The 14431-nt window shown below is 40.6% G+C and overlaps 1 protein-coding gene across 3 annotated transcripts in view; it reads left to right on the forward strand.

The window, feature by feature from the left end:
* ATP8A2 (ATPase phospholipid transporting 8A2) overlaps positions 1-14431 on the forward strand; it is a 341299-nt gene that overhangs the window by 305415 nt on the left and 21453 nt on the right. For all 3 annotated transcript variants that reach the window (XM_074153982.1, XM_074153972.1, XM_074153990.1), the window contains 2 exons: positions 5040-5128; positions 11727-11831. In XM_074153982.1, the coding sequence (XP_074010083.1) occupies positions 5040-5128; positions 11727-11831 (194 nt within the window). The remainder of the gene's footprint in view (positions 1-5039; positions 5129-11726; positions 11832-14431) is intronic.

Below are 14431 nucleotides of genomic sequence, written 5' to 3' on the forward strand. Positions count from 1 at the left end.
CAGTGTTAATTCCTGAACTTCTCATGGAGAATAGTGTACTTATCCATACACCATGTGAGGCACTGGGACTTCAAGATAGATGGAGTGGGATTGTTTGCCCAAGCTAGCAGTACAGAGTCACCAGTGGGGAAAATGGCTGAGACCGAGACCCTCAGAGTCCCACCTCAGAGCGGTGGACTGAGGCGGAGGCAGGCTTTGAAGAAGACTGTCGTCGTTGACTGAATAACAAACATGCTTTCAAATGTCTTGTCTTATGTGGGATGGGAGCAGAGTGACCATCTGGGATTCCCCTGCCCCAGCTTTATCCCTTCTGAAGTGGTGTGCTCAGGCCAAACCACTGGTCTAGAACTGATGGAAGAGAGGTACTGGCAGAGATGTCTACTTCATGCACCTCGGTTGACTACCTTACGGTGGGGTTAAACTGCCTGCTGGTGATGCACTGCTTTCTGATTATTGGGACAATGCAGGTGGAGCAGCAGGGTCAAGGGTCCTAGAGCTGCACCTGCAGCTCCAGCCACGTGTCTGCTGTCAGCTGGATCCTTCAGTGCCATAGATGTCTAGATCAATAGTATCTCAATGATGGCAGTGAACACTTCTTGTGCTGTTATCCTATGTGAATCCCTCATAACAATCATCTGGCCATCCCCTCCCTGTCTTTTCCTTTCCCAAGTGCTGCCAGAGGCAGTGCTATGCTATCATCCGTGTTTGACTAGTGAGGACAAAAGTAACCTGTCTGTGATCGCAGGTTGGACTTTGATCTCTAGTGTATAAAGCTGGAATTTGTATGAATGTGAAACCGTAATTGAGCAGCTTATTGGGTCCTTATCCATGCCTTGTGGAGAGAGCTACGATCAGGATCCAGGCACACTTCCAGTAGTAATTTTTGTCACACTGTAAATCAAAGACAGCTGTTCTGATTGTGATCTTATGCTTTTGGTGTCCATTTTTTGTCAGAGTTAGGATACATGGGTATATGAGGAAATGAAGTAATAAAAAGCTTTAATTATTCAAAATATGAATTTAAATTTTGTCTCACTTTTCTTGAATGATCTAAGATGATTGAGACCCTTGTTTGGTTGGTCTGAATCATTTATTCATCCCCAGTTGTTGTCTAACCATGCTGTGATAAGAATACTAAAACAGTCTGGATATCTGTCTTCCTACCCCTGAGCATTTCTGACCTTGTTGTTCTCCTTGGAAGTTGTTGAAAATAGTGGCACCACCTATTGGTGGAAAAGTAAAACTATGAATGATGCTTATTTGCATACTAAGAAAGAATAGTGAAATGGAGATAAGAGTTTGAAATTTATTCCGTGTTGCAATTTAAGATTTTTTTGAAACAATCTATTCCTTATTAGATACGCTTACGTAGAACATATCCTTGATTTAAAACAAACAGAAAAAAACCCAACAAACAAAAACCCCCAAACAAAACCAAAACCCCTTTAACCTAGGCTTTCTGAAATAATAGTACAGAGCAGATCTTCCTAGTCATTCTGACTGGGCAGGACTACCACTTTTTTTTTTTTAGTTGTGTTTAAAAGAAAAAGTAAAATACCCACCCTTACAAAACCAGTTTACAAGAGATTAAAGGTATTGGAATCTAAGTTGTTTGCTTCTCAGTTGAAATAACTGGAGCTAAGCTTTTTCTTTCTTTTCCTGTTCCATTCTTTCATTTTAACAAATGCTATCACTTTTCTAAAATGAGCTATTTTACTGTGGCAGCCTCGTCAGTGCTTGGAAGACAATCTACTGATGGCAACAGTTTAAGCTGCAGTGTCTTCAGCAGGAGGACTTCCATTATTCTCAAGTGTTTTGGGGGTGCCGTGTGATGAATGATTTCTGGTAGTTGGCTTTGGATGTTCTAGTCACTAATGTTTACATCAGTAGACAGAGAAAAAATGACTTAGTTGTGTATTGTGGGGCCTCTGTGATGACAGAGCTGGTCAAATTTTGAATTTGTTTGAAAAACAAACTGTTTCTCCTTCTGCCTGTGAGCTAAAACAGAAAAAAAAAATAGTGCTCTGGGCAATCCTGCTTTAGCAGGGGAGTTGGACTAGATGATCTCTAGAGGTCCCTTCCAACTCTGACAATTCCGTGATTTCTGTTTAGTAGCTCTGCTTTGCTTGTCTGGGGGAGGTAACTGGTAGCTGATGGGCGTTGCTCATTGGGACTGGGTATGGAAATGCCACGTTTCACTGGAGGTGTATTGCAGCACTGTCTGCAACGCTGTCATGAATAGCTGAATGACTGGAATGGAGCACAGCAACAGCTGTGAAGCCTGAGGAATGCTTTGTTGCGATATATAGGTGTTCTTACTATAGTGTCTGTTCATAACCCCAGCCCTCTATCCCACAAGTTGGAGAATATCCTAAAAATGCTGTCTATGGGTGTCCCCAGAACGTGTTAGATGGTTTCCAGTGAATCCTCTGCTGAGGAGCTCCCGTTCTGTGAGCAGATGGTGTAACCCTGCCGAAGAGGAGGCAGAGTTCGGAGGCAGAGCTGTGCATTCAAGACAAACGAGTCCACTGTCATGCAGCACAGCAGTCATGTAACTCCAAGAGGAAACTAGAGATGAGCAGGGAAGAAATCTAGACGAGCTCAGGAATGGAGTAAAATCTTGGCGAGGGTTGTATGGAAAAAGCCTTGCCAGTAGTAAAGTTAGTGTCTCACAGGGTTCAGATGTGATGAATAGTTTTACTGTTATGGTACAGTTTTTGGACAGAATAATACTTGAGTAAAAGGCATAATTGCAGGCAAAAAGTATTTGGCTTGACATTTTTTTGTTGTCGAGCTTAACATATGAGATGTCTGAATTCATAGCCGTTGATTGAGATGTCAACATGTATAGCAACAATAATAGCATTTAAACTTCTACTGAACACATACTCGCATTTTTCTGTACTTTGAAAGTGTGTTGAATTGCTTTTGGCTAGAAAAGCAAAAAGTGGAACATAAAATATTTGAAGCAAAAATAACAGAAAATGCATATAGACTACTATGGCCCTGTTTTAGCCTTCAGTAGCACAGGCGATGGAAGGGTGGTCAGTGGAAATGCTGATGCCATTAGACTGCTAGCACTTGCAGGGTCACAGCCAAAGAAAAGCGAAGCATGAGGATAAATCTCATTATGTTTTGCCACTGTGTTATTACAGTTCACTCTTTGGCTAACAATAAAGTTAAGATTTCCCCTCTTATTTCCTGCACATCCTTTTCCTTAAATAAGCATAGATCAAAACTGCCCATATGCTTCTGGCATTCTCATGCAAAAGTAGGCATGAGGGCTCACAAATAACTGAGAGCTGATTCTGGGACTGGAATGTGTTTGCTTACTGTCTGTGTGGGTGGCAAAGTGTCCATAAATGTTTTAGCACAGTCTAGCTTGCTCTTGGTTTCAGTACAAGATTTACCACGGATCTGTCAGCCCAGCAACGGCATGGAGGATTTCACATGCAAAAGTGAAAAATGCTTTTGGAAATACTTGCTACTTGGCAGTCCAACAGCAAGTTGCTGTTAAATATGACCGGGTTGGGAGGTGGACAACTTGAAACAGAGATCAACACCGGGAGAAGATGTTGGGTGCTACTGGTGGATGTCCTGACAGTGGAATGTGGCAGCTTTTCTCAGTTTTAAAGCTTTGCTGTAGTGAGTGGTAGAACTTCCTTCTCTTGTGATCAACCATATTTGTTTTACAAAGGGTATAATGACAAATTTTTTCTTCTCACAATGTATCTCAAAGAATACTAGACATTTTGTTTGTTTCCATGCTCTGTAGCTCAACTTTGTAAAATGTCCTGACGCTTCAGTGTTGCAGGCTGCTCCTCTCTTGGGTGCTACAGCTGTGAGGCACAGCTGAGCCAGCCAAGCCTGCGTTACACTGGTGGGACAGCTGCTTTAGCTCAGTGTCCATGGCTATAGACCTCCCTGCCTTCGGCGACATCGCACATGGACATCGGTAGATACGTGTGTGTGTGTATTGTGTGTGACATACGGAATATTGAGAGGTAAAGCTTTTGGGAAGGGATATGTCAGTGTCTATAATTGGCAAGAGAGCAAAATGCAGCTAGCCACTGGAAATGCTGTTGAGAATTTCAGCCCCTGCTTTATCTTGGTGCTGCATGTGAGTCCTTACAGAAAAAAATCACAACCTTTTCTGTTTCTGATGTACGATAGAACTTAAATGATTCTTACAGGAACTGTGTGTGTGTACATGCAGGAGATGGTGAGGTCATCTCAAGTCTTCTGTGTAGCAAACCCCTGGGCCTTAGTCACCATTAATTTATCTGTAAAAGATTCTAATGACCTAAAATAGCATTTCTGTAAATAGTGCTATGTTTCAACTTTGTTCCATAACTATGTCTATATGCTGGGACTTGCAGGGTTTCCAGATACCTTCCTTCTCCAATCCTACCAAACTTTTTCTTCAAGTACTACAACAATGAGAAAAAAGCAAATATAAACTTTGAGCTCTTTGTTTGTAAAAAAAGCCATTTGCGGGACAGGAGTGAATCTTTCCCAGCCTGGGTTTCAGGCAGCAGCAGTTTGAACAGGAAGTGCTGTATTTAAGTGGAATATGGCTGAAACATTTTAGAGAGAAATGTATTTTTTTTCTTGTCAGTTTGATGCTGCTCAGAGATCTAGACCAGTGGGTAGAAAGAGTAAGCAAAGGGCACAAAAGATAGTCAAAAGTGCAAGCTAAATATACTTACAGTGCACTTCTCCATGAGTGAAAAATGTCTGCCACAAATTAATATCAGTGGAGGAGTTGGTCAAAACACTTGATTATTTTTTTTTAAATTTCTAAGGAATTCGAGATAATAAGGAATGATCGCAATGAGAAATGACCATTTGTTAATTATAGGCCTATCTTCTGTTAAGAGTTGATGAGACTTAGCACCACCACTGAATTTCAACATCACCCAGATCCATGGATGCAGTACCTGTTTGATGCCATCGCTCTACCTTTTCCTTGTAAACAATCACTTGACATGTAATGGCTTGAAAATACTCATGATTTATTTGTTTGTTTTTCTTCACAGGCTGGAATGGTGTTAAGATGTGGATACTTCTGGTTTGGCTTGTTTCTTGTGCCCACTGCATGCCTTGTTAAAGATGTGGCATGGACAGCGTAAGTACTGAACTGGTCCTCTCGGTGTTATAAGAGTTATTCTGTATGCACATGTTGTCTGGTCCAATATAGTTCTGTAAAGAACTATGAACCCTTTCAGTGAATGCAATATGGTGATAGCTGTTCGGAAGACCTCGGAGCAAAGTGAAATGGGAGTAGTTTCTTACCTGCCAATGCAACCAGCAATGTGAAAGAATGGTTAGTCCTGAATCTGAAGGAGACAGCCTTGCCTGAGTAATGAAGGTGTGTCATTTTAGGATTATTTGTGTTGTATACCCTTTAGTTAAAGGCAAATTTAAATCAGACATCAGAGATTTCCTATTCCTAAAAAGGAGCAAATAATTTGTTCATTTTGACTAAGGTTCGGTAAAAAGTAAAAATGTGGCACTCTAATCCATACCAGAAAGCTCACAGTTCTTTGTCAGCTGCTTTTTAGGTTCTCTTTCAACAGTGGGTTTTCAAGACTTAATTGAGAGAAGAGCAATACTCTGTACTCTGTGCTTGAAGTAATGAAGTCTCGAAGGTTGAAGTCTTAATGATTCCTTCCCTGCCCATAGAGGAGGAACAACCCTTGTGAAATACAAGCCTGTGTAATCCCCTTCTCTTAAAACTCTGTGGTTTCAAAGCATTCAGAAAGGCAAGCGATTTCAAGAACTTTGATTTAAAGGGACTGTCATGGTTTAACCCCAGCTGGCAATTAGGACCATGCAACCACCTGCTCACTTCTCCCCTTCCTCCCCAGAAGGGTAGGGAGAAGAAGGAGAAAAGAAGGGGGGGAAAAAACACCCACAAACCTTGTGGATTGACATAAAGGCAGTTTAATAGAACAATAAGGGAAAAGGAAAATAACAATAATAATAATAATAATGGTAAAACAATATACAAAATAAAGTAATACAAACAAGTCGTTCCCAACCACCTGGTTGTGGATTGCCCAACCTGACCTAAGCAGTGATTGAGGATCCCTGCCCCCCAACCAACCCCTGTTTAGTTACTGAGCATGATGTCTATGTTATGGAATATTCCATTGGCCATTCTATTGTTCTGTCTACGATCCTTCTCAGCTTCTATGGGAAGCTGAACAAGTCCTCGACTAATGTAAAACATCACCTGGCAACAACTAAAACAATATGCATTATCAGCATCGTTCTTGCCGAACTCAAAACACAGCAGCTGCTAGAAAGAAAATTAGCTTTACCCCCAGTGAAACCAGGACAGAGAAGTAACTCACCTTCTCTGCCATTGCAATTTGAAATGTAGAAGTATTGTTTTCATTGAGAATTTCTGGTGTTTTGTTCAGCTTGCTTTTAAGCGTCTTCAGCACCAAAGCTTTCATCCTTTCCCTTAGAAAGCTGTGTTACAACCAAGAAGATTTTATTCCATGGATATGTTAATAACCTTGTGCAAGGAGGACCCAGGACATTCCTACTCTGGGGCAAAAAGGCAGATCCTTGCTGGAGTGAAGGGAGAATATAGGTTAGCTTGTCACTTGTCACAAAGACTCGAAGTGAAAGTATCATAACAGATAACACTTAACTCCAGGAATGAGCTGTCAGTCAGCCAAGGAAGATTCTTAGAATCACAGAATCATTTAGGTGGGAAAAGACCTTTAGGATTGAGTCCAACCATAAACCTAACACTACCAAGTCCACCAATCTTCTTTACAGAGAAGTGGAGGAAATACTGGAAAAAGCAGAAAGTTTCCCAAACACAGGCACATTTCAAACACTGGCTTAAAAGGATAAATCAGGTCATATGCATGCTGAAAATCAATCTTTCTTCCTGAGGGGTTGATAGCACAGCTAAATTAAACTGGTAGCAGGCAAATCTACCAATCAGTAAGCACTACTTAAATGTTTTCCTGTTTTCCTCCTCAGCTTAATTTTCACGAGCTACGCTGCTAAAATTAAAACTAGGTATCAATGTAAAATTTCTGTTCAGGCCAAACTATGATTTAATAGTCTAGCACACTAGAGGGGTTTTGTTACACTCATCAAGTTTCTCCAATTGAAAATTATTTTTAAATTCTAAAGCAGAGGCCAGAATGTTTAAATTTAGATACTTAGCCATATCTGTCACCTGCTTTTTAAAGCTCTCAAAAAAAAAAAAAAAAAAAAAAAAAATCTTAGAATTCATTTTAACGTGACAGGCCCTGCTCCTGTCTCAGGCATTATTTAAAATTTCCTGCTTAGAAGTCAGTGGGACTACTTTTGTGCTTAAAGCTAAAGAGGAGCTGAACTGTTTGCAGCATCAGGGATTGAATACACATTTAGGTGTCCAAGATTACACTTTAGTTTTTGAAATGTTTTTATGATAGTTGAATGTCCCTAAGTTGTCCTCTGTTCTTATCAGGTCTTGGCATAAATGACTCAAAAATTGTAAAACAGGCCAGACCAAGTCAGGCTCATCCTCAGCTATTACTCACTTAAAACTCTGTTACTGACTCAGCCTGTTCTTTAATATTTCTTAGAGAAATCTCAGCAACATAATCCTTTCAGTGGTTCAGACCAAGAATGTACAGAGATTGTGAAGCTCTCAAGACAAACATGTATGATTGATATACTGGATATTTTCCCAACAGACTTTAAACAGGAGGCTCCTATCAACATTAAGCAAAAAATCTGTTCTCCAAGCAGGACTACTTTTTTTTTTTTTTTTTTTTCTTAACCCATCACTGAAAAATTAACACCATTAACATTTTAACTAGGATAAATGAAATGACACAGCTATCAGCACTGCCATATGGAAGGAGTAAAGGTCTGTTTCCTTTCCAAGAGGCCTGCCATTCTAAACTTCAGCCCAAGGCCTCTGGAAATCAGCCGGCAGATTTCCCCAGCAGTGGTTACAGCACATTGCTGTCTGTAATTCAGCAGAATCTGGTTTTGGCCGTAAAATTCCAGCAGCTCTGACTTCTCATGGTCATGGAATTTATCCCTTTCAGTTCCTTTTGGACATGAAGCATATGTCCGCAGAAAGAGCATCCATGTGACCCAAAAGGTACATGCCTAATTTCAGTACAAAATACGCCCAGTAAACCATAAGTTCAGTACAGAGTTTTTGTCTGGAAGAAGGTTACAAAGGATAGGAAAGTGTGTTTCAAATCCATACAAATCTTTGTTTCTAAACTGCTGTGCTGCGTCCGCTATCAAAACTTGTAAAGCTGGAAGCAAAAGCTAGTTTTACATGTTCTCTTTGTTACACAGGCTACAGTTGTCAACACACCTCTTATCTCCCATGGTCTCTGCAGCTCCAGGCTTTTTTATTTACTTTTTTTTTTCCAAGTGAATCAAGGAAACGTGGAAAATTCTCTTTTTAAAGAGAAGGAAGCTTATTATTAATACTTGGCTGCAATACCACATAGTTAATTTTGATCCACTACTCTGAATTCAGTGGCTTGGTTTGGATTTGGTTTTTGCCCTATAAAAGTCCCAGTTGTGCTACCACCGAAATGTTTGGAGCTTTATAAGGTGAGCGCTTCCTCACAGTTGGCACATGTCACTTGAATACATGTCACTGGTGCTGGAAGTCTCAAAATAGCTGAGCCACAAAGCTATGTGGGAATCATAAAACCACAGAGTGCTTTCCAGCAAAATTAGGCAAGAGGGCAAGAATTTATTAATAATTCGTGTCTCGATACTTAGTGTTACAGTGAAAATTTTCCTTTGCCTTCCAATCATTAGCAAAATCTTCATGTACTTTTTTTTGCTGTGGGGGGCTCCACAGTGTAGATAAGAGAGAAGGTATGAGGAGCCTCTTCCCATCCTTGCATGCGCTTGCAGTCTCTGGAGCATGAGACTCCTCAAATGGTGTTGAGGATAATGAGCCAGAGTAGAGGCGGCATCATGTTTGAGAAAAGTTTATGAATGTAACCAGGCTTCTCCCTGGCAGATTCTGGCCTCCCAAACCCCCTAAATATCCTCCTAGGGCACTGAGGTGAAGCTGTGCACTTCCCTGGCTTGGAAAGGGGAGGGCCACCCAAAATACAGAGATAACCCTTAGCCTCTCCTTATGGTCCATGATCTTAATATCCCAGTGTGTGAGGGAAAGGTGAGTTTGTCTTTATGTTATGTGTCAAGTTTCAGCTGAAGAGTAACATCGAACACAAGATCTCATCATTTATTGGGGACTTGTGCAGCTAGGGCCACTTGTAAAGTAGAACATAAAAGCTAAGATCTTCTACCTGTATTTTTGTGTATCAAAAGTTAATAATGTGCTGTTGTGAGGAAAAAAACAATGAAGTATCCAGTCCTGTTGCAAGCAGTCCGTGGAATAGTTGCAGTTGACTTTGACAGGAGCAACCCCAGACTCTGAGGCAATTGTAATGCCATATTTTAATATGCGTTTTTGGAGAAATACATGGATAGGTTAGCTTAGACCCTTTTCATAAATACTTAATTACTGACCCTTCCATGGATGCTCTTGCTTCCAAGTGAAGGAGTGACTCAGTGCATAACAATTACCTGAGAGATTATTGTTGCTTTATGCATACCCAGCCACAGCAGAGCCCATATATTTCATCATTTCACACTACTTACAAAAGGCTTCAGTACCCCACACTTCAGGACAACAGTATTTTTTCCATATTTGAAATATCAGTGCAACACCTCCTTGTGCTGTGCTGCACTAATTGGACTTTGTTGATCAGGCTCTATTCTGTTAAATTTTTAATTCAATATTCACTCTAAGGGAAAAGAGAAGCATCTCTTGTCTCTTATAGTGTATGGCAAGATAAACATGCAACCTTAGGAGAGAATGAAAAACTTGTAGATTTCTGTGTTCTTGTCTGTGGGAAAACTGGTTATGAAGAATTTTAAGTTCCAAACATGCTCAGTCTTCAAGTTTGCAGTTGTAGGTACAGTCTCTTTAAAAGGTTAGAGATGAGTTCACGGTGAAAGTGTCAATGTATTTACTCAAATTAGAGTGAGATATTGAAGTCAACTGTAAAGATTATAAAAATTAATAGCTCAAAGCTTTGTCATTTTAATCACTATAGTTTCCCTTCCTCAAAGAGGAGACCAGTCTAATCATTAGGCTAAGTAGTTGTAGGAACTTGAATCTAATTAATTTCTGTGCAGCTATTGGTAATCTCACATTCTTGAAACATTGTTCTTTGTAAAAATATCCTTGCTACTGATTTCTTCTGTCACAGTACATTGGTGTTCCTTTGCATATCATACACCTTTGGTGGTGTGTATTAATAGAGTGCTTTTCTAAGTACAGCCTAATGCTCTTTACCTCGAGATTTTGCTATGCTTCATCTTTTGTTGTTTTTTTTTCCTCTTAAATGCAGATGTGTTTTGAAAAGTAGTTTTTTAGCTTCTCATTTTGAGACAATTGGGGTCTAATTCAGAAACAAAAAGAGCAGAGGACTTGGATAACTTAGTATTAATATCAAAGCACTGTCATCTAAAATAGTATCAGCAAAGATTTTGTGGTCTTTGTTTCTTATTCCCCCTAGAAGGAGTAATAAGAATCATGCTTTTTAAAAATAAATGCATCTTCATTATATTTTAATTACATATACATCAGTTACTGTTTTTTCTGCTAGAGGGAGTTTGACATTGTTTTACATCATGGGTTAAAGAGGTTAAAGATTGTAGTATCTGCATGTAAGAATTTTATAAAACTTATAAAGAAATTCTTGCCATCTCTAGAGTTGAAGAATATTATTTTAATGCCATGAAGCAAGCAGTGTCTCAGCCGACTTGGCTCCATCTTGTTTTCAGGCTTACTGTGCAGTCATATGCAAATCAATATTATCTCATGGGACACTTGTCCTCCTTTAAGTGACACAAAAGAGGAAGCTGATCAAAAACTGCCCGTTGGAGAAAGATCCCTGCATTTTGTATTGTTGCTTTGTATGCGTCAAGACAGAGGGGACTAGATTCTCTCCTAATATTGATGTAATTTAGGTATAATAACACTGGAGCAGTAGGTGAAACTTGGGGAAAAAAGGCCCAAGTTTCTTCATGAGGGACATTGAGTTCCAAAATTTGGTTGCATGTGTGGTATGTGGATTGTTCTTTGAATCCCCAAGCTGAGAAAATCAGACACAGCCAGTCTTGTTACTGTCACTTTGAAAGTGGGGAGAGAAGTGCCTTTCCAAGTCATGTGAGACTGATAAATGAAAATAAAGGGGCTTGAATAGCAATTATTATCTGGGACTCTCCTCAGGTTTTCAGGGCAGTGCCACGCATAGCTCAAAAGACAGTGGAATCATGTTTTACTGCCATGAATATTCAATGAATCCCAGCTCTTTTGTCTGAAAGCCCGGGTCCTGAGCAGTCCCACGGCAGCGGTGTCAGGTCTCCATAGTCCCATAGCTTTGCTGCTTGGTTAGATTTTGAGTGTTGTGTTGAAGCAGCCGAACTCTGCTGAATTTGAAGTCCTTCTGATTTCTCATTTCTTATGTAATATTTCCCAGGTATTGTGAATCTGAGTTGACGTGCATACAGTATGCCTATTTCCCAAATCATTCAAGGGAAAGGGAAGCCCTGCACTTCTCACCTGAGAGGTAAAATTGGTGCTTTGTAGCAAAACAAATGTTCATGAGGCTTTTTTGTTTTGTTTTTCTGTTTGTCTTTTCCTTGTGGTGCAGGGCCAAGCATACCTACCATAAAACTTTGCTGGAGCAAGTTCAGGAGTTGGAGACGAAGACGAGAGAGCTAGGAAAAGCCATGCTTCGTGACAGTAATGGAAAGAGGTGGGGCAAGTCTATGGTAATGTTCAAAACAGACCTTTACATCTTGTCCTCTTCCCTCCCTGTTTCTCATTTGCCATTCAAATCTGATTCCAGACAGGGTAAGAAGGCTCCTGCCCTGTATTATTCATTTATTATTGTTACTTTTCATGTGTGTCTGTTGCCCCCACTGAAATCAGCTGTTCCAGTTTCATATGTCTTGCGTTATTGCTGTGAGGCTATGTTAGAAACTGCTGCACAGTCTCCTGCTTGGTAACATGTAGTGCTATTACCTGGCCACTGGGCCAGACTGGTTTTGAAAGGACATTGTTGTAAGCCATTAAAAAAAAATTCACTCTGATAACCATGTCAGTGGAGGGAACTGTCTGCGACTCAGGGTATGAAGACACTAGCTAACAGGAGAACTGGCTAATCCAGTGTGCCCTGCAACTTCATTCAGTCTCACCTTAAGAGTTTTTTGTGCTTTTGCTTTTTGCCACTGCAGCTCACGGGCCTCTGCTTTCAGGGTTCTCAGTTTCTCGTTGTGCCTGTCCCTTGTATCCACACCATATGGACTTGAACATATTGCTATTATTGAATCTTTCATTGTAAGGGGAGAGTATGTGTTGTGTGGGAACTTTTGTCTCTTTTGAAAGAAGCTAAAGAAAATCATAGTGAGGCTTTTGCATCCAACAGTTTCATTTACCATCTCAGAATGTGGTTCTGCATCAGCTGGTCAGAAAAGCTCCCCAAGTTCGAAAAGGTTTTAGAACTAACTCTTCTGTTCCTTACACAATATGGCACCACATGACTTGCTAAGAAACTACATGATCATTAAACTGGGTTTTAGCAAACCTTATAAACTAGCAAACTGAGTGGAATGGGGCTCTTAAAAGATTTTGTTCTTCTGGGGCAGGGTCATCCTTTGAGCCTTTGATGTCTATTCTAAGGTAAACTAATTGCCATATTGTAGCTGCTGCTAAGACAAGCGGATAGTGGATTTTTCAACTGAACTTGTGAATTAATAAGCACTATTTTTAGGGAAAATTATCAGGGAGTGAGTTCACCAAGATTACAGGAAACTGAAAAGCTTTAAAAAATGCTTGTATGAACTTTAATGTGTTTATAAGATGTCCTTAGTGACCAGAGTTTGCTTCTCAGAGGCCAAGACAAAGTAAACACAGTGTTATTGATTAAGATCACTTCAAAACACTTGGTATGCTGTTTTTATTTTGAGTTATTTTTCTGCTGTGACTTTTGGGTCCTACAAAACGCAGTTTGTAAATTGTGCTTACTTGCAAAAGTCACAAGCTGCACATCAAATCATTTAAAAAGAAAAAGTAAACTTCACGGTTGACAAAAGCAACCTTCTATGCCACAATTAAAATCAACAAAGATGCCTGAAATAAGACATGTAAATAAAAGAAGGTCTTGTTTTTAGAGGGCTGAGCAGTCACCTCTAAGTCAGTTGGAGCCAAAGCACTTGGTATCACAATCAGGTCAGCCTGCCAGGTGAGAAGGGTGTAACTTGGTGTTGTGAGGAGCTGACTGACAGACGGATTCGATGCCAGGCAAGTGGAATCCAGGCCAGCAGAATGCTGGCTGTTCCTGGGCACCCAGCTCTGGTAGTATGAGCCTCTTGGCTGTTGCTGTGGTTCTTATCCGTGCAGAGGGTGTAAAGTTGCACTGGTGTTGGTTTGTAGTATTTGTATTTTCCTGCCAGTATTTAGTGCCAGTTATTGACAGCCAGAGAGGAGAGTGAGTCAGCTTTCTGCCTGATGAATCCCTGGGTTGCAAAGCAGGTTGACATGCACAATAGTGAGAGAAACAGGGAGCATTTAATCTGTTTATATATGTGTGTGTGTGTCTCCAAGAAGTTAATGGGTTTCTTCTCTGTTTACACTGTCCTGACTTTCTATAAATTTAATGGCCATGTTGTAATTCATTCATACGCTACATGTTTTCATAGGCTTTTATTTTATTGCATTCTCACTGCAAACTCTTTCATCTGCATTCCTCCTCCATATAGCTTCACTTCATTCTCGAAACGCTTGCATGGAGATGATGTAAGGAATCCCTTCTGGCCCTCCTTCCCATTTTCCCTCCCCCCTTCTTTCCATGCATTTGTTTGTTCTCCTTCCTAATTGCTCCCAGATTTTCTGGGTGGTCCATCTGTGAACTAGATAATGGTAGAGTGCCTCTGCCTGCTAGGAGCTGGTGTGCTGTGCTTGTGATGTGGCCTCCTGAGTGCTCTTCAGAGTTGTTCTGTCTTTTATCTCTTTTGTTTGTCTCCTGGCTCTTTCACACCTGCTAGAAATCATGCGCTTGTCCAAAGGGAAGAGTGAGGGTGGGAAAGAGGCAGAGTGGGAACTTTCTGTGGTTACAGCCTCTCTAGTTCATGTTCTTTATTTTTTAAAATTTCCCTTGAAGCCAGTGCAAACGAGTGCTGAGGTGCATGTGCTGCTCTCCCCTCCTGCCTGCAGCCCCATTGCTGGCAATGTGACACTATTCAGGAAGGGCAAGTAACCGGAATCTCCTCATTTCTAATGGAAAGTGGAGAGCTGCATTAAAACTGCATGGGTCCATCCGTTGCCTCCAAGTAACAACGTTAGTTCTTGGTTGGA

Source organism: Numenius arquata, chromosome 1 (genome assembly GCF_964106895.1).
Source record: "Numenius arquata chromosome 1, bNumArq3.hap1.1, whole genome shotgun sequence".
Taxonomy (NCBI): domain Eukaryota; kingdom Metazoa; phylum Chordata; class Aves; order Charadriiformes; family Scolopacidae; genus Numenius; species Numenius arquata.